The following is an 18,939-nucleotide window of genomic DNA, read 5'->3' on the forward strand; positions in this document are numbered from 1 at the left end:
TGTCAAAATAGAGAAACAGAAGTGTTAATTACCTAAATTTCAGGAATTAAAAATAATTTTTCCTATTATTTAATTATTTTTAATGAAATAGTTAATAAAATATATATATATATTTTAATAGATTTTAAAAAAAATATTAATTTATTAATAATAATAATATTTAAAAATTAAATAATAAATTTTTGTAGTAATAATAATAAATTTTTTAAATTAAATAATCATATGTACATATTTTTTTATTTAAGATAAAGAACTGCATTGATAAAGGGCCTAAGCCCAAGAGTATGAAGAAGCACAAAGCCAGCTTAATAATTAGAAAGCCACAACTCAAAAATAACATCTATAAACAAAGAGCCCAAAACCTAGAAAGCCCTAGCTGTTACAAAAAATGAAGGGACCAACACCACTGCCGTTGTTGCACAAATAGAGGCATCCCACTGCCATGTCATCAAAAAAATGCTTCTCCGTTCCAAGTCACTGAAGGCGCCCAACATAACTCAAAAACAGCAAGCAGAGGCCTACAGGTAGGCTACACGAAGCAGAGACATAAGGAGGCTTAGCTCAAGCAGATAAGGAGAATCCATAAGAAGAGAGATGAAAAGCAACAAGTAGGGGTAGCTAGGTTTCATAGTGTCGAAGACAAATGGAACCATGTCTAAAAAGGCTACCATGACCTGATAAAGAACAGATGAAAATTGCTTCTCTTAGGTTTCCAATTGAACTTGCAGAAGAAGAGGGGATGTTCTCGAAGGAAGAAGATTCTCGATCGAGCCAGATCCGATAAAAACTCCATCGAGTTTGGGGTGAAATGAATCTGTCAGTAGCCATCATCAGAAGACTCAAACAAAGCAAAAAAGAGATAAAATAGACAATATGCACGTTCTCTCCCTAGTTCCACATCCTGCAACCAAAAGAAAACCAAACAACAAAACAACAAAAGTCAGAAGGTGAAAGAAAAAGCTATTTACAACCCATGGACAGGAACGAACCTACATCCGAGAGGATGGCCGAAACGGTTTTCAGGCAGAGAAAACCCACGGAGGGCAACAAGAAACTCTCTGAAAGAGGGAAGAAGACGAAGGGGTAACAAAGCGAAACTCCCTATAGAAAATTTCTGGAGAAATAACAAGTTAAACATTTAATTTATAAATATTAAACTAATGTTTAAATAAAATAAGTTTATAATAATTACATTCATTAATTTCTTTTTATGTAAATTTATGTTTAAATATGTAACCATATAATTATTTTATTGTTTTAATAAAATAAATTATATTATACTTTAATAAAATAATTATAATTTTTTTAGCAATATTAAAGTAAAATAATTTTATGTATATTGAAAATTGAATAATTTGAGTATAAAATTATGTATATTATTAAAATTAAAATTAATTTTATATTCTCAAAACAAGTTTTAGATAAATGTTCGTCGTTTGAAATTATTTTTCGTGAAACCTTTGGACCTCAAATTCATGCTTTGCAGAAGTCCCAAATCATCGTGCCGGAAATGTGGTGCCCTAGCACTCTGTCGTTGCGGTGCTTTTCATTTCTAAAACCATACCCGTCGTCGTACCGAAACTCCAATTATCGTAAAACGACCACCGCCACCATTCCCATCGCCGGCTGTTGTCTAAATTCTCTGATGGAAACTGCCAAAACGACCACAGATGAATTCAACGTCGGTATCTTCTCCTATGTCTCTCAACTTCCTGGCTTTCACGCCATTCTCAAGCAAAGGTATTCGGATTTTATAGTGAACGAAGTTGATAAGGATGGAATTGTAGTTCATTTGACCTCTCTGGAAGTTCCTCCACAGGTGATTATCATCGTCAATTCAAAATTTTTTACTCTATTCAGATGATTTATGGGGTTAAAGTTTACTTTTTTTGGCCGTTTCAGATTGTGGAGGCCATACAGGAGGGAGAGAAGGAGATATTGAATCAAATTGGGAAAAGTTACACCGTTGAAATCGAATTGTTCAGGTCACTTGCAGGTGATTCTGATGCGGAGCGCTTAGAAGCCTTTATTACTCAAGTTGCTACTCAAAGTGAAGATAACAGTTACATTTATCCTATCATTCTTTCCCCGAATTCTGATAAAGCCCATCGGACGGTCAGTTTTCTGGGTTCCAGGTCCTTTTTTTCTTTGGGAAAATGTATTTTATTTAGTTTATCTTATTGTTTTGATTTTTTCAGGCAATCCATAATTTCTTCAAGGAGAAGTTCAAGTTCCTTGTTACTGATACAGTTGATGGACCTGATGCTTCACGGAAATGCATTCGTGTGAGATTGAAGTCTGGAGTACATAGCAATAGAGTAAGAAATTTCAAGAAACTTAAGGACAGAGGTGATCAGCCCTTTGATAGCCGAGGTTCAAATAATTGGCCACAGCACCTTGGCAAGTTTCTTAGGTACTGGGTATATAAGGTGGTTTGCTTCTCAATTTAGGCTCTGATATATAAGCAAAAATCCGGATTTTATGCCTCTCAAGGCAGGAGTATATGAGCTTTTTAACAGTTGAGTTTTTGAATTGCACGTGAAAAACATCCAAAAGGGAATAACCCAAATTCTTTCCAGGTTTCACCTTTACAAGGAGAATAAAGATACACACGAAGCCATAGGATTAATAGGAAAGATGCTTGGCATTCAGGTACGTCAAGCTTTATGTTCATCGTTGCATGCTGGTGCAATGATAAAAGATGATAAAGCTAAGCATTTGGTTTACAATTGGATGGTGTTTAAGCGGTAATGGTATGGATAATATCCTACGTAATCTTTTTTGAACTTTTTTTCGTCGCTTTTTTCTGGTGCATAACTTTATTGATGTAATGCTCTTATTTTCCACTATCTGGATAAATTTTACCTCTGTAAAGTTAATATTTGTGATATGTTTTCTGTTGGATTGATATTCTTTTGTTTGACAGCCACGATCTTTTGGGTTTGCGGGTACAAAGGATAAGCGCTCTGTATCGACACAAAGGGTAAGATATTCCTTCATTGTATTGGTCACTTTGTGTGCTTCCTGAAATGGAATTTATATGGGTTTCTAGTGTTATGCTCTTTTCAACTGAGCTGAGCGTGACAATATGCAGGCTTTTTGTTTAAGGATGTGCATATATGCAGATCGATTATCTAGGGATGTGCATGTGGTGCCATTTTATTGGTGTGCTAAATCATGTAGCTTAATTTATTTGCATCAAAGTGGAGAAATATGTTGAGTAGACAAGGGCTTTCTTTCCTGCTTCCAGGTTACTGTTTTCAAGCAGCATGCTAGTAGACTAGCAGCTCTTAATGACAGATTGATTGGTATCAGAGTAGGTAACTTCTGGTAAGTCAAATTGTTAGTTTGCATGCTTCCTGTAAATTTTATTTTAGCACATCATTATTATTGTTGCATTACTCTGCAGCCATGTCACTGAAAAACTTCTCCTTGGGCAGCTCTTAGGTAATCGATTCACCATCACATTACAGTAAGTGTGCTTTTCTCATGGATTTCATTTATAATTTGGCTGGTTATATTTATAGCATAATTTTTTGTGCCATGGACTCACAGCTTTTACATTGCCTTAGAGGAGTTGTTGCAGATTCTGAAGATACCATCAAAATGTCTGCAGATTCATTAGGAAAACGTGGGTTCATCAATTACTTTGGTTTACAAGTACTTCCATATCTCTCTCTTTGTGAGTATATTTGTGTAGGCTTCTTTTTTCTTTTGAAAATGTTCCAGTTTACATTCTCTATTTAATGTAGTCAAACGCAATTAAACAGCCATCCTTAGAGAGTGTTGGCTGAGCTGTGCTTAGTGATCTTTGATTCTGATTTTGATACATCCCTGAATCAAAATTCTTATTTGTGCTTATATTTTTCACCCACGATGTTATTGTATACTTGATAAGATTGCATTTGTTTCAGCGTTTTGGTATTGGTTACATGCCAACACATCTCATTGGTGCTGCATTACTTCGAGGAGAGTGGAAAAGTGCTGTAAGCATGATCCTTGATCCAAGAGAAGGGGATATCCTTTCAGCATTTTGTGCAGAATTTTTTCTAATATTAATGGTTTGTTTCTTCAAATTCTAAAGTAATATTAGTAGAACTATCAGCAGTTCTTTTTCTTGACTTGGATCTTTAAATACAAAGAGATGTGGTAAGGAAGGCCCGGGAATATTACAAGGAAAGTGGTGATATTGAAGGGACCCTAAGGCAACTACCTCGCAATCTGATTGCTGAAAGGGCCATAGTGAGTTGTCTGCTATCACTGCTCATGCATATCTTTCCCCTTGTTTGGTGCTTCTAATATTTTAGTGTGCATGGCTGCTTGCGTAACAAAAAAATTTTAAAAGAGCAAACGTTAATCTTATGTCAAACTTGTTATCCTTTCACCTCCTCCCATGTATTTCTCAAATTTTATTCATTTTGTGGTGTTAGTAATGGAATTTATGTTTTATATAAGAATACCTTTACTCTTTTGATATACAGCTTCAGTGTATGAAGAAATGCCCTGGCAACTACCTGCAGGCCCTGAAAGCAATACCTACAACTTTAAGAATGATGTAAGTGCTTATCCAAAAAATTTTTAAAATAATATCTTCCCATTGGCCTTTAAGCAGTCTACTGAGGAGAACTAGCAAAGACGTTTTCTGTTCTTTACTTTGTGAAAGAATCATTGGCGATTCTAGGCCTTCATCATCATTGAACAAACTTGTGGCATAGGTGAATATTTAGACAATTTAATGCCTACAGATTAATGCATTTGGCTGTGCCAAGTGTTTCTTGATAAAAATCCAATAGAAGTTTAAACTTTTGATGTAATGTTACCAAAAAAATATATCTTTTTGGCCTGGAGGAAGGCAGTATACTGCCTTTTGTCATTCTGGGTGCAGTAGGGATGTTATGGGTGATGCTTGATTTTTAATGTAAGACCAATATTTCAACAACTCATTAGCTTTGGACTGCAACACTGGTTTAATATAAAGAGATTATGGACAAGTGTATCTTGCATGAGAAATGATTTTATTTCATATTTATGGCTTTTAACTTTGTTATGGCATAATTGTTGTTTAGGTATGTACACAGTTATCAAAGCTATTTATGGAACCATGCAGCAAGTGTGAGAGTACAAAAATACGGTAAGCTAATTTATTTCAGATATTCTTTTTCTTTGATGTCATGTGCTTGGTGATTAAAGCATGTTTTTTGCCTGTATCATCGTCCCCATTGTCTATGTTTAACTTTTTAGAATTGATCACAAAATTTTATTATGATCTATCATCATGTGGCAGGAACCGACGAAGTTGTGGTGGGGGATTTGGTGTATTTCAAAGGAGATGATACTGAAAGAGAGACATTAGGAGTTAATTCTGAATGTGAAGATGATAGCTGTGATGACATGTATGATTGCAGTAATTCAGATCCAACTTCTGGAACACATCATCCTGAAAGGAAGAATACTCATGTTAAGGTCAACTCCTATATTTAGCTCTCACATATTGTTTCTACCTTTTTTTCTACATGTGTACCAACCTTTACAATATAAGTATGTCATTAGAAGAGGACTAGGCCAAGGAAGAAGTGGGGAATAGGATGATGTATTGACTGGGTTGAATTGTTGACAGTGTTGACTAAATAGGGAAATAATTGTTGACTTAAGTAGAAGAGTAGTAGAGCTCAAGAACAGTGTTGGAGGGAGATAAACAGACGCAGTTAGTTAGTTGTAGAAGATTCCATTTCCATGAGCAGTTAATGGAATTTACTTGTATAAAAGGACATACCTGCAGAGAATACTAATTCTTGATTCAAGGATACCCAGATCTCTTTTCCTATCTTTGTTCTCTATTTCTTTTGTCTCTGGTGCTTCTTCAATTCTTATTTCTCAAAATGTCAATTCCATATCCGAGAAGCCAAAAACCCTGTTTCTAGGGTTTCCACATCACATACTACTGGATCAGTTACTTTTATCTATCATATACATGAAAGTGTCCAGCAAACAGTAGTTTGGTGGTGGTCAGGTGGTGCTTTCCAGTGTGAATCTGCTGTAAATGTCACTCAGAAACTGAATGCATTTAGCAAAAACTGAATGCATGTAGCAATAATAAAATTTAGAATTTAAGGATGGTAATGATTAGCTATCTTTTGACAGGCAGCAACTGCAGAAGACATCTCTCTGGGGAATTATACCATTGATGATGTCATCCTTCCATTGCCAGGGTAAGGGAAAGCCAATCTTACTTATACCTGATTTTACATTTAAAAGAACAAGTCAACAATGAAATTCTCTACCTTTGATGTTTGGCAGATCTAGGGTGTCTTATCCAACAAATGACATTGCCAAAGTTTATCATGATTTGGCAAAGAAGGTTTGACATAACAATCTATCACATGTCTCTGTAAAAGAAGGATTCTGTAAAAGGAGTAATTCCTTAGCTGTTTACTGAATCATCTAGAAATTTTAATTTCTTTTATGGGAAAGAGCACCATGGAGGCATGGACTCAACTTCTCACTATAAACAGGTTGCCTATTTCACTGGTTTCATCCTTCCATGTATAGGAAGTACAAATACAAAGAGCATGGGAGTAGACATCTATCATCCAAATTTAGGAAGCACGGGGGCGGGTGTTTCAGTTCTTTTTTTATTTCTATTCACATTAACCTGCACTTCTTAGTGTCATTTATTGTTTCTTTTTTACTTTTAATTATCATCTTGTTTGTTTGATCAGGATTCTATAAACTTGGCTGAGAGTGTGCATAGTATCAAGTACTTTACAAAACACTTTCCCTCAAATGCATTATGATCTGCCTTCTTACTCTCTCTCTCTCTCTCTCTTTTCTGATTAGAGTTGCATGTTTCTCTTTTTCGTAGGGAATTTTCAATAACCAGCATAACTGGAAGATATCGACGTGTTTTCCAGAAGCCAATGGCCTTGGAATGGCATGCCTCACTTTTCTCATCATATGGCTTTGTTGATCTAGATATTTGGACCAATTCTTGTTATTTCTCTTTGTACAGGGAATTACTCTTGTATACCGATGGAAGTATACCATTGGCGGAAATGGATTTGGAAAAAATTGCTAAGGATAAGTCTAAGCATTTATTCAAAGAAGAGAAAAGAGCCAATGGAAACGAGGACAAAAACCCATCTGATTGCATGAGACAACCAATGAGCTTTCAAAATGATATACATCCATCAACAGATCACAATGAGACTGAGGATGAGAGAGGATTAGGGAAGTCTCAATCTAATTCTTTTTGTGACTCTACTTCTCAGGGAGCTCAAATGGCTCTCAAGTTAAGCTTCACTCTTCCAGCCTCATCTTATGCCACAATGGCCATACGAGAGCTGCTGAAGACATCAACATCTGTAAGTACTAGTATTTAAAGTTCTGTTCTGTAAATGTGATGAAGCAATCTCAAATTTGGACATTCTGTTTGAAGTGCTTGAGTCCCACCCAGGGTGAATGCCAGTGTGTCAATGTGGGTACTTGGTCAAAATGGCAGATATATGGATCGCGCAATTTCTAGATTTTCGATGTAGGTTGAACTTTTTACCCAAATGCAGTTGTAGCCCAAAAGTTCACTAACATAGTTATTAGTCATATTATATAACATTGCACCTTCAGATTTCTTCCTCTTCTAAGTGTTGGGCATATATACGTATCTAACAATTTCCTCATGAAATTTGCAGGTTGCACTCCACAAAATATAAACCAGTAAAACCATATAGTTGTGGTGTCCAGAACTAAAATTATGCTCTTTTGAGATTGAAAACTAATTGCAAGAGCAAACAAGGTTTGGTCTTTTTTTTTTTGGTATATTAAGAATTTCAGCTTGTAGATAAAATTTTAATTTATTCAGAAATATTAAATATTTTTCCCCTGCATTTCTTCTTATTAGTCAGATCCATTTGACTGACTTGTCACATGTACGCATTCTTGTCTTCTTAATACTGGGCATAAGTTTCTAATGCATATGAACTGTACCTTTTTTATACAATCCTCATAATGCTGTCAATTTGATGCTTTGAATCAGCTCTGGTAGCTATTTTAGATAGGATTAAAACCTGTTTCCCAGGAAAATGGAGTTTTATGGACCACCCTATCCTGTTTTGTTAAAGTGAATGTGTAAGATGCTAAGCAGCATCCAATGCATATGGGCATTTGTTCCAATTCATGAATTTGATTCACATGCAGGTTAATATGCAGTTAAGTTGTCAATTTGTTGCTTGTAACATTTTTGGGCAAAAGCTGTGTTTCACCATTTAGGGAGGAAAAGCAAAATTTTTTTAGTATTTTGTCTTTTGTTATATAATGTATTATCTTTAACATATTAAACAAACAATGAAATCATTGCTCCATTCATGATTATTAAATGACATTCAATTTTCACACGAATCATCTAGCCATGATCCTCTGTAAGTCTGTATAAAAACTGTCTGATTCCTTTTCTTTTCCCTCTATAGAGGAAATTCAGGAAAACCGTCACTTTGGAAGAATTTGTCAGTCTGCTTCTTTTTCTTCTTGTTCTTGCTGGAGTGGGTGCATTCTTCCTTGTTCTGCAATTGTTCACTGACAAAAATTATCAAATGAAACTGATTTCATAGCTTGTACAGTTAGAATTCCTGCCTCACTGTTGTTTTTCATGATATAACATCATAGCAAAAAAATTGTATGTTTGTTTCCTTCCTGAAGCTCTTTGTTTGGCATAAAGAACCCCCTCAGAATTTGGATGACCAATTAGTACAGATTCAAATGGGGCTGCTGTCAAAAGATTCAGAAAACTTAGAACAAAAACATTTGCAAGATTGTAAAATGGACAATGAATTTAATGCAAAACTACCTCATATGCAACCAGAAGTTTGCTCTGGTTGGGATAATTAGAGCTAGTTGTGCTTTTGGCATCACAATCACTATCCTTTGACACAGTTGGTTGATAGAGCTTGATGAACCAAGGGTCTTGGCTTTCATAAGCAATGGGCGTCGAGTGAAAGGACGAGCCTTGAATTTGAGCATCTTGCTGGGCATTTCTTCGATCCATTGAAGCTATTTGGTTGCTTTTTGGTCTCGTGCTCCATTTAGGCCTCTGTTTGGGTTCACTTTGTGACCTGACTTTAGCCCTTGAAGATTCTGTGTTGGCCATGTAATTTGGATGAGAAAAACTGTGAACATAATCCGGCTTCTGACAGGTGAAAGAGGCTCTTCCGGGGATTGTCTGTGGAGTTGGGGAGCAGATTTGGGGACTATTCTGTGCTGTGGAGAAGGAAAACTCCTCATACCGGTGCTCTCGCTTTAAGATTGAGAGTTCTCCAGAGTAGTATTTGGTATGTCCATGATCCCTTCTCTGTATTAGTGACTGATTCAAATGCTCATGTTTGTTCTTCAAAACTCTTTTTGTTTCATAAACATCTAGGTCGATTGCCTCCTACATGAACAGGTAAGTCACAAACCATTAGTTGGATAATCAAATCAATTCTCTGTCTCTCGCATATAGTTCTTCTAATACTTACTTCATGTACACCTGTGAGTCCATGGTCATGAGATGAACTTCCATGCCTTGATGATTTGCTTCTTACAACAAGCTGTGATGATTCTTCAGCCATCTGAATTCTCTGAAACCGAGCCCTTACTTGTATTGCCATCAGGGCATGCATTTGCCTGAGAGTAGCTGTTGTCTGTTTCCTCACCAAGTGACCTCTTACCAGTGCTTGTAACTTCACTAGAGCCCTCAAAGCACACAATGCTTTTCTCGCCTGCCAAAAAAACATCAATCAACCCGATTTAAATATTTTCCTACTCTCTCTAACTGGATCTGCAAATGAAACAGATAAATTAGTACCAGATAAGAACGGAAGGCAGCTTGGATCCTGGTGGCAGCTTCATCTTCAACTGATTTGCTTATTCTATTTGCTGCTACATCCCTTGGTGCCGCAACTCTTTTTATAGTTTCTGCTGGTACTGCCACTGCCTTGGTATTTTTATTACTTCGCTGATTTCCCCATTCCAATAACGATGCATGTCGTGCTATAAGTGGGGTTATTGAGTCTAGAGATTTGGAACATTTATGAGCTCTCTCTTTGCTTGCTGATTTCCCAAAGCTCCATCTCCGCTTGTAAGTTGGAGTTGATGTTACACTAGCATTTGGGCTTGAAACCGTACTGCCTTCATAGAAACCAATGTTTTTCTTCTTTTCTTTATCATCTTTTTTCCCTAGCAAGAAATTTATTATCCACCTGCTTGCCTTCCCCATCACCACAATTTCTAAGGTCCCATTTTAGGACATGAGTAATGGAGAAAGGAGAAAATGAAGAGGGACTGCAAGGTTGCAATTTCTAATTACTCTGTCAAGACGTAGGCCGTAATCTTTATTTATAGACAATAACTGATATTTTCTATTATCTTCTGTTGTCAAGTGGATTTGTCCTCTTTTGCCATAGTTTATTTGGCAAGGCCTGCAAAAGTTTCCCACCTTCAAGCCATTTGCCACTCTAAAGATTAACAGGCAAAGATTCTTTCTTTTTGGATGGAACATCCTTAACTGCTCAAACTTTGTTTTTCTTTATTTATTGGCCAAACACACTCGAAATATAGGATTTCAACTCCAACACCAAAAAAGGTGGGAAAAAAAAAAAAAAGAAAAGAGAAAATTCTTATATTCATTAGGTGCAGTATATAGGGCACAATTGGTTTGTTTTGGATTATATTCTTAAGGTTCCTGATCCAGCTTCTTTTTCTAAATAGTTATGTATATAATATAATAAGCTTAAAATTTGTAATTAAAATTGGTATCGTTTCATCTAAACTCAAGTTATTTGAATATAAAACTATATAAAAATAAATAAATTCCATATGTGCCATACAAGAAAATGAAATTAATTTAAAAGTTAATAAAATAAGGCCTTATAATAAAATGGAAAATAAATGTTCTTGTGGATGGGAGTTGTAAAATGGCATTTTATAATTATATTATGGGTCATGCCCATGCTCTACAGATTGATGATTGCAAGATTTCATGAACATGGAGATTCAGAACAAGGGCCGTTTCCTGCAAGAATGCCAGAACCTTAAGACTGTTGATTTGTAGAAAATTCTAACAATTTCCTAAAAGATCTCTAAGAAAACTGAAAAATAGTGTTGATTATTAGGTTTGTTCAATGGTTTGGATCAAATTCTGAAGATATTTGAATAACACACTAAAATTTTATATGTGAAATAAATTTAAAATATATTTTGTAATATCTTTTAAGTTATGAAGATATATGAATAATTTTATTTATTTTATATTAGAAAATTGTATAATAAACACATTTTTCATATATTTTCTTGTGTTTTCTATAAAAACAAAAATTACAATTTTATTAGAAAATAGAGTAAGGGACTAAAAAACATGGATCCATCAAATCCTGAAGACTTGGAAATTGGTAGAAAAGAATGCGAGGGACAAAAAAATAACTGCAAATTTTCCATGGATCTACCCTTTGCCCAAACTCATCAGCAGAATTGTTTGAATCTGCAAAATGGCAATCCTACATTGCCTATCTCAATTTAAAAAGAAAAAAAAAAAAAGAAAACTGATAATGAATGAGAAGAGAAGCGTTTGAAATTTACAACCTAAAAAGCATCAGCCTAATTATCTAGTCCTCTCCTTAGATCATTGATGAATAGCTGATAGATCATTGATGAATAGCTGATATATTGATCTCTAAAATTGTCACAACTACGAATATGGTACACAGTGAATCAATCAGTTGCTATAAATCTTCAGGTTTGAGAGTATTCTCCTTGAAGCTTTTTGTCAACCATATAGCAGTTTCCCTGGGGGAAGCCTTTCCAGGCCCAAAAGGTTTCAGGAGCACACAAAGCTCTTCATACCTTTCCTCTTGCAGTAATCTTGCACTAAATTCAAGCAGCCCTTCCAGGGCTTCAGCACGTTGCTGGAATGATGAAGTGTCAAACCTGTGGCGCCTTGTGTCTGATGAGGTATGGCTTGATGCCCCTGCTGTTGCATTTTGATTAGAGGAATTGCTTCCTTCATCTTCGTTTACCTGAAACATGCCACGTTCAATTCCTTCCCATGCATCATTGAAACTGGGCTTGGAAGAGATTCTGTGGACTTGAACTGTGCATTTGTCCTTTGTGATTGAGCGGTCACCGTGATGTGGGGTGCCACATGATCCTTGAGCTGAGATTGATGAAGCTCTCCTGATGGGAAAGAATGTCTCTTCATATGAAGCTAATGGGAATTCAGCTATCCTGTCGATTCGAGGAGCATTGACAGAGACATCTGGAGATTTTATATCGCGAAGGATACCAATATTGGTAGATCTTGCTGGCAAAGGGAAAGAAGCTCTGCGATTTGTTGAGACTGATTTTTTTGTTGGAGTGCGTGTAATAGGAAGCTGAAAAACAAAAAACAACAAATAAGATCCTGGCTTGCAAGGTAAAGTTGCAATTTAGAAGCTGTGTCATGCAGGTCTGCAAGCATGAGAGATGCAAAATGTGTGTTTGAGAGAGAGAGAGAGAGAGAGAGGAACTCCTGTGATCTTACCGATTCACGTTTTTTCACAGGCTCAGTTTGTCGCGTAGTCGTTGCAGAAGCTTTACCGGTGGCAAGTTTAGAAGTCTTGGCAATATTTGAAGGTTTTGAAGCAATGATTGGTTTGCAAATAACAGTTCCTTCATTGCTACTTCCAATGGATAGTTCCGATAACCTACGATGTATCCCTTTTGTAGAGTACATGAGATCTTGCTCTCCTACAGATATATTTGGGTTTAATGCCCTGTCGTTGCTGAATGAATGTCGCTTCTTGCTATGAGATTTAAGAGGAAGATCTTCTGGCTCCGCAAATCGTGTTTTCTTTATGTAATTGGATTCTGGCCATTGGACAGGTAATTCGTTGTGTCTAGGGCTATTAATCTTAAGGTGAACCTTGTGGACATAAGGTTCAAGATATGGGTGCCTGAGAAGCTCTGCAGCCTACCTCAATGGATATGCAAACAGAAGAACACGCATTAATTTACTAGCATAACGCATACATACACACAGACATGCACTCAAATTTCTACTACGTGGTTAATGTATCAGTAACAATATGCCAAAAGACAAAAGCAGTTATACTGACAGTTGATCTGGCTAAGCCTTGTTAGCATTCTGAAAGTATTTGCAATTAGCAAGAAAATTATTTGCTTTGATATGTTGCTTACTAGAGAAGCATAGACAAACACATTTGTATACTCAAATGAAAAGGACAAATTTTGATGCAGAACCAATAAAGTGAAATTCAGCAGGTCATCTTTATGCCAGCCCACAATTATGAAATTACACTGAAGGATTTTCATATATCACATAAGAAGAGATCAGAGGAGATTAGACATACACTTGGCCTGAGCTCTGGGTTCTTCCGCAGCATGCTTTTGACAAGGGCTCGGCTGAACATTAAACAGGAACAAAAACATTCACTAAAAATCCATTATTTATAAAATTGAACTGCTTCAGCGGTTGTTAAATGAAGGGATACAGAACATACAAAGCACCAGAATATTTAGTTGGAAGTGGAGCAACTATTGATTTATTTATCTTGTTAATCAGAGCTTGCATATCCTGCTCAAACAACAAAGTAAAATACTTTAATTACAATAAAGCATACTCAGAATCAGAAGGCTCAAACACAAACGGAGATGTGCAGGAAATAACAAACTCAAATAACTAGTGTAGTGAACTTCTAGTCTCACACAGGACATAACAGGCATAATCAGCAGTGATTTAATAAGTCAAAAGGCTAGTCAAAATTTTTTTTTTTTTTTAATTATGTCGGAAATTTTTTAAGGGGAAGGATTGTCAACATTTGAACCTCTTACTGCTTGCAATAATGTCAAGATTTGAACCTCTTCTTGCACTATGAGATAGGCATCAACCCCTAAGTTAGTAGTCTAATGACAGCAATGCTCCCAATTTGACTAATGCACCACGTAACTAATTCAGAATGGGACTTTTAACTGTTCTCAATTAGTGCACAATCTTAACCAATTGTTGATTGTCTAATAAAATCCGAGTACAAAAAGCACGGACAGCTCGAACCAAGATGAAGTCAAAAGCATTTGAACAACAAAAAGCAACCTGACATGTTCAATCTGGCAAAATGGTAAAAAATGGCAGTGTCCTCAATTGATGAAAAGAAGTTAACTTGTTCTTTAAAATTAACCGAAACTGTAGACTTAAAATAAAATTAGTTGCCAGGATTTCAGAAGAAGAAAAGTAAATCTGATCAAAAAGTGTTATGAGCACTGTATTAAATTTCCCTTAAATTCTGAACTATTTTGTAAGAGAATCTAAACAATTCTTGAAATTCACTAATTTCAATTTTTAATAGCAAACAAAAATCTCAAAGGCCACAAGGTGGTAGGTGCAGATAAACTACGCCATAAGGATTGGTTAGTATATTTTCCCTGGAAACTATTGGACCACCATCAAATTCACATGATTGTTAGAGCGAATCAACTTAATGATGGTGCTTGCTATTACTCAGAGTAGTAGTTCAATATTTATACGTGCAATAAAAAGAGTAATAAGAAACAAAATATTAAATCTACAGGTATTTTAATCAGGATCATGAAACTTACAAAGGCTTTAAATGCAGGCTTCAGAGCAGTCATTTCATATATACAGCATCCTGACCAATTTTTTGAAAAAACAATATAAACATATGCAGCTAAAGAATCAATATTCAAGCGAGAAATCAAAGCAAAATAAATTTGATCAAAACAACCAACTTACCCAATGACCAAATATCTGATTTTGAACCATAAGGTATATCAGCAAGAAGCTCAGGACACATGTAACTGGGAGTCCCCACAACCTGAATTCACAACACTTGAGCAAAAGAGAAGCCGAAATTGGAATATTATCCCAGTTTACGGGTCAATATACTTACAGAGGAAGTAAAGTCATCTGAAGTCAATATCTTGGCAAGCCCAAAATCACCTGCACCACTTCTTATCATTATTTGTTCTATGAAATTAAAACGCCACTAACAAGAATTAGAAGATATTATCAGGTTACTCACCAAGACGAATATCTTGTTCTTTTGTCAAAAAGATATTTGAACACTGAAGGAATTGGGAGATGTTATCATATCAATGCAACTTCCGACAGCATTCAATGTTTAACCCAAGAAAAAAATTATGCCACTAACCTTGACATCACGATGAAGAATATGATTCATATGCAAGTAGTCAAGTGCCATTAGAAGTTGCACAAGCCATTTACAGAGCTTCTGAAAAAAATTCAATAAGTAAGAAGTTAGAACCAGTTACAATTGAATTTATGTGCAAAACTATTAAAATGGATAGAACATTGCCTGAAGAGATGAGGGTGCCCAAGAAGGGAAATGAAAAACAAACCTGTTCTGGAAAAAGCATTCCATTAGCTTTTTTTATAGCTTCTGCCCTGTAACACAAGTCAAAGAAAAATGGCACAGGTGCCTAAGTTTATCCAAGTTTCAAGAGAATGGATATATGAAATTTACAGTTACATAGATCATAGTTCTAGCAACAAGGAAGACTTACATGTCTCCTCCTTCACAATAACCTATGATAATGCAAACATAGCAACCCTGGGTCAAAAGTATCAAAATTGAACAACTATTAGACCATCCACTCTATAGTTCTGGAACCATAATAACAATGGAATATCTGGGCTAACAAAGAAAGAAGCCATGACAAACCAAATTATGGATCTCAGAGGAGTTCATGGTGATGAATCTTGAGAAAATATGTTTAATATATCACACTATGTGAGGGGAGTTCACCAAATGCCCCATGAAGTTAACATTTCACTAATGCACATTAATTTGTAGGATGGCTCCCCACAGAAAAAAAAAATGCGATGTCAACATAGTTACACAATGGCCCTGAACTCGTTCAAAACCCTTGGATATGTAATTTTAAAAAGAAAAATCTACTGGATTTAAGGAGGAACACAATTTGGACACCTTTCAGCAATGAAACATTGAAATATCAAGAGCACCCAGATCAAACTCCTCATCCATCCATCAATCCAAGCCATTGACTAAGAGAGAAGGAGAAAATGGAAATGAAGGCAAAAAGAGTCCACGCTAAAATAACATCGTGAGTAATAATTAGTTACAAGCGCGAAGTACCTTCTCTACCCAGGAATCTTTGTATTCTACAATAAATGGATTTCGTATTCTAGAAATGAGCTCTTTCTGCATGAAACAAGAAAAAGGTTAAGCCCATAGATCCAGTTATTATCTAAGAAAGGTTTAAGCCATAGCACAATAGTTGTGAATGCATTCATTAATGAAAATCCAATCACATAGAATTTATAATATTGAGGTCTAGATATCCCGGTTTAAAAGCATACAAACCAAACCACTGAATTAAGGCCCTTGATTAACACTTAATTTTTTACTCTTTTTTTTAGAGAAACAACAGCCAACAGCATATGCCGTTTTTTTCATTTATTATTCCTAAAGTACTATTGAAAAACAATTTTTTGGTATAAATCATAAACAAAGGCCAGCAGAATTCAGCAGAAAAGATATATACAAGGGTGTACATATGAACAGAGATAATATCACATATTTTGACGATGAGATGATAAATGGCCTGGCAAGCAAGCATAGTAGAAACGACCTCTTGATGTGCAGATCGACGTGACCTGTCAGTCTGCCGGGCAAGGCGAATCTTTTTTAAGACATACCTTAACCAAAACAAAAGATGAAAAGAATCAGAACAAAATATGAAATTCACACAAAAAAGGTACAGCGTAGGTAGCACAGAATTCAATATAGCGAGAGATGAGTGCTAGGTCCATTCTCACTTCTTCTTTTCATGTTTATGCCTCACGAGAAGAGCTGAACCAAATGACCCCTTGCCTATCTGCTCAAGTACTTCATATTGCTCCATGTGAGAGATTCAAATGACTTGCCTTTCTACACAAAGACCACAAAAAAATCAATTCATTAAAAATATTCTCAAAAATCTGCATGTAATAGATACCCATCTAATAAAGATAATATGCTTTGATAAGCAATGTACAAAGGTAACAACAAAAGCAAGTAACTCTATCGGTGAAGTTACTCAAGAAAGTGTACGTGCTATAAGCTGGTAATGAAGAAAGGAACTGCATGAAAATGAAGGCAGATCATTTGAAGAATTTAAGAAGTCCGCATGAGAAAGAGAGACCCTTGAAAGCCAAGAAATACAGGGAACATCCAAGATTTTTTTGCAATGCCAAGAAAGAAATTTGTCATTATGAGTTCTGAGAGGACCCCTTTTTTCCACCAAAAAGTGAGAAGACATGCAGCCTCCAATTAATATGGAAAACCTATCCGCTCAACAAGAGAAACAATTTGTCTATCAACCAAGGAGTTTTTTTCTTTTCAAACGCATTTAATAGTTAACTACATTGCATTAATTTGAACAATCGCAGATTCAAATAAGCTGATGGACATTAGAGGGAACAAACTTAGTAAAAGCATGCCAGATTTAGTTCCGAATTAAATTTTCTTTTTAAGACAAAAAAAATCTAGGTACGGTTAAGTCTCAGGGTAAAATTTTTATGGTTTGTCATTTGCCCAACAAAATAGAATGAAAAAAGGTAAACAAAATACGGAGTATTGATTTTACTTTTCCATTTTAATATTTGTAAATCTAAAATTTGTCATAAACACATCAATCAAACCATTAAAAACTATAAAACCTGAACTTAATAAACAATCAATTTCTCAACAAACAACAGAAATGAACAATATGAGATTGAAAACTCTAGTGTCCTTCCTTATCTTACATTTTCCCAGCAACCAAACGCTGTCATTATCCAAACCAAAAAAGGCGGAAAAGGAAAGCAGAAGGGAGAAGAGGGAGAGTTAAGCGTACACAAGCAAAAAAATATCTACCTAAAGGAGCACTCGAAGACCACAAGTAATGCCAGATGAACTCCTTACACTTGAAATCAAAATTCCAAAAATAGCAATTACTACATATATATATATATATATATATATATATCAGTTTGCGAGTGATAGAAATGAAACAAAGTGAATCATTAAAGAAGAAATCAAAATGCAAACTATGCAGCTGAGAAAATGTGAAGAAAATCGAAACAAATGAAAACGAATCAAATCTACAAACTACAAAAGGAAAATAAGAGAAAATACCTGAATGTGGATAGTGCGTGTATATGTATATGTATTACACGAGATGAATGGATCGAAGAGCGAGATCACAATGTGCGTTGAAGAGAGAGGAAGGAGGAGGAGGAGGAATTGAACATTGGCAAGGAGATGAAGAAACGACAGCGTTTGAGAAGCAGAAGAAGGAGCTGAGGAGCAAGTTGCAGCGACAGCGGCAGTAGCTCTGGGGACATAGTGTGTTTCCAGAGAGAGAGTGTATTGAGAAAATGACAAATTTCAGTAAGAGAGCTAAGAAGGAAACTCGATTGGACCACCATTTTATAGTCAAAAAATAAGACCCAGGGAGAGATTATATTTATAATTAAGGTATTCTCTTAACTTTTAAACTAAATTTTTAAAAGAAGAAACTTTAGAAAAGAAAATTTCAGAAATTAAGGACCATCTCAATAATATACTTTTAATGTAATTTTTTAATATGTAAAATTTAATTTTATATTTTTTAATAATATACCTTTAATCAATTAATGTAATTTTTTAATACAAATAATTTTTAATATCTAATTGAAAATATCAAAAAATAACATAAAATCTAGAGAGAGAGGAATGATGGGTCAAAATGAGAAATGAGGGTATTTTTCTACTTTATTATTGTGTGTATATTAAAAGGAGAGAAACTGAGTAAGGAAGGAAAAAGATAGGGAAAAAACGGGGGGTGTACTGTAAATTTGTCAGCTTTAGAGGGGTTTAAATTTAATTTTCCTCGAGTTCATGAATTGAAGGACACTACGTG

The 18,939-nt window shown here is 35.4% G+C and overlaps 3 protein-coding genes and 1 long non-coding RNA gene across 17 annotated transcripts; 1 reads left to right on the forward strand and 3 right to left on the reverse strand.

Annotated features, from left to right (window-relative positions):
• Window positions 1-291: 291 nt before the first annotated feature.
• On the reverse strand, window positions 292-1,186 carry LOC110620270. Its single transcript, XR_002488786.2, has 2 exons — window positions 990-1,186; window positions 292-901 (listed from the first exon to the last, which is right to left on the reverse strand). It is a non-coding gene; the product is annotated as an uncharacterized LOC110620270 (long non-coding RNA).
• LOC110620267 (multisubstrate pseudouridine synthase 7) lies at window positions 895-9,062 on the forward strand. 11 transcript variants are annotated; one of them, XR_006351770.1, is made up of 20 exons: window positions 1,419-1,819; window positions 1,903-2,115; window positions 2,199-2,413; window positions 2,580-2,652; window positions 2,927-2,983; window positions 3,251-3,330; window positions 3,410-3,472; window positions 3,573-3,660; window positions 3,915-4,017; window positions 4,139-4,242; window positions 4,482-4,555; window positions 5,067-5,131; window positions 5,285-5,463; window positions 6,142-6,209; window positions 6,298-6,358; window positions 6,720-6,757; window positions 6,863-7,361; window positions 7,436-7,531; window positions 7,686-7,789; window positions 8,460-8,477. XR_006351770.1 is itself a non-coding variant. In XM_021763932.2 (19 exons), exons 2-19 carry the CDS (start codon window positions 1,511-1,513, stop codon window positions 8,598-8,600), a joined length of 2,430 nt encoding a protein of 809 aa, XP_021619624.1. In that variant the 5' UTR covers window positions 895-1,083; window positions 1,487-1,510; the 3' UTR covers window positions 8,601-8,678. The 11 variants fall into 11 exon arrangements, 8 of the variants coding, with proteins under 8 accessions (XP_021619624.1, XP_021619627.1, XP_021619625.1 ...); XM_021763932.2 differs by lacking the exons at window positions 7,436-7,531; window positions 7,686-7,789 and adding an exon at window positions 895-1,083 and having other exon boundaries at window positions 1,487-1,819; window positions 8,460-8,678; XM_021763935.1 differs by lacking the exons at window positions 7,436-7,531; window positions 7,686-7,789 and having other exon boundaries at window positions 6,863-6,931; window positions 7,010-7,361; window positions 8,460-8,678.
• On the reverse strand, window positions 8,822-10,243 carry LOC110620269 (protein IQ-DOMAIN 17). Its single transcript, XM_021763940.2, has 3 exons — window positions 9,833-10,243; window positions 9,504-9,746; window positions 8,822-9,418 (listed from the first exon to the last, which is right to left on the reverse strand). The coding sequence occupies exons 1-3, from the start codon at window positions 10,241-10,243 to the stop codon at window positions 8,822-8,824; spliced, it is 1,251 nt and encodes a 416-aa protein (XP_021619632.1).
• A 1,421-nt stretch (window positions 10,244-11,664) lies between these two features.
• LOC110620355 (serine/threonine-protein kinase Nek1) lies at window positions 11,665-18,447 on the reverse strand. 4 transcript variants are annotated; one of them, XM_021764058.2, is made up of 16 exons: window positions 18,174-18,447; window positions 17,913-17,961; window positions 16,835-16,946; window positions 16,648-16,714; window positions 16,152-16,217; window positions 15,559-15,605; window positions 15,394-15,439; window positions 15,186-15,266; window positions 15,057-15,099; window positions 14,925-14,974; window positions 14,768-14,849; window positions 14,614-14,663; window positions 13,521-13,594; window positions 13,371-13,422; window positions 12,542-12,970; window positions 11,665-12,392 (listed from the first exon to the last, which is right to left on the reverse strand). In XM_021764058.2, exons 3-16 carry the CDS (start codon window positions 16,918-16,920, stop codon window positions 11,745-11,747), a joined length of 1,821 nt encoding a protein of 606 aa, XP_021619750.1. In that variant the 5' UTR covers window positions 16,921-16,946; window positions 17,913-17,961; window positions 18,174-18,447; the 3' UTR covers window positions 11,665-11,744. The 4 variants fall into 4 exon arrangements, with proteins under 4 accessions (XP_021619750.1, XP_043815236.1, XP_021619749.1 ...); XM_043959301.1 differs by having other exon boundaries at window positions 17,913-17,992; XM_021764057.2 differs by lacking the exon at window positions 17,913-17,961.
• Window positions 18,448-18,939: the final 492 nt, after the last annotated feature.

This window comes from Manihot esculenta, chromosome 8, assembly GCF_001659605.2.
Source record: "Manihot esculenta cultivar AM560-2 chromosome 8, M.esculenta_v8, whole genome shotgun sequence".
NCBI classification, from domain to species: domain Eukaryota; kingdom Viridiplantae; phylum Streptophyta; class Magnoliopsida; order Malpighiales; family Euphorbiaceae; genus Manihot; species Manihot esculenta.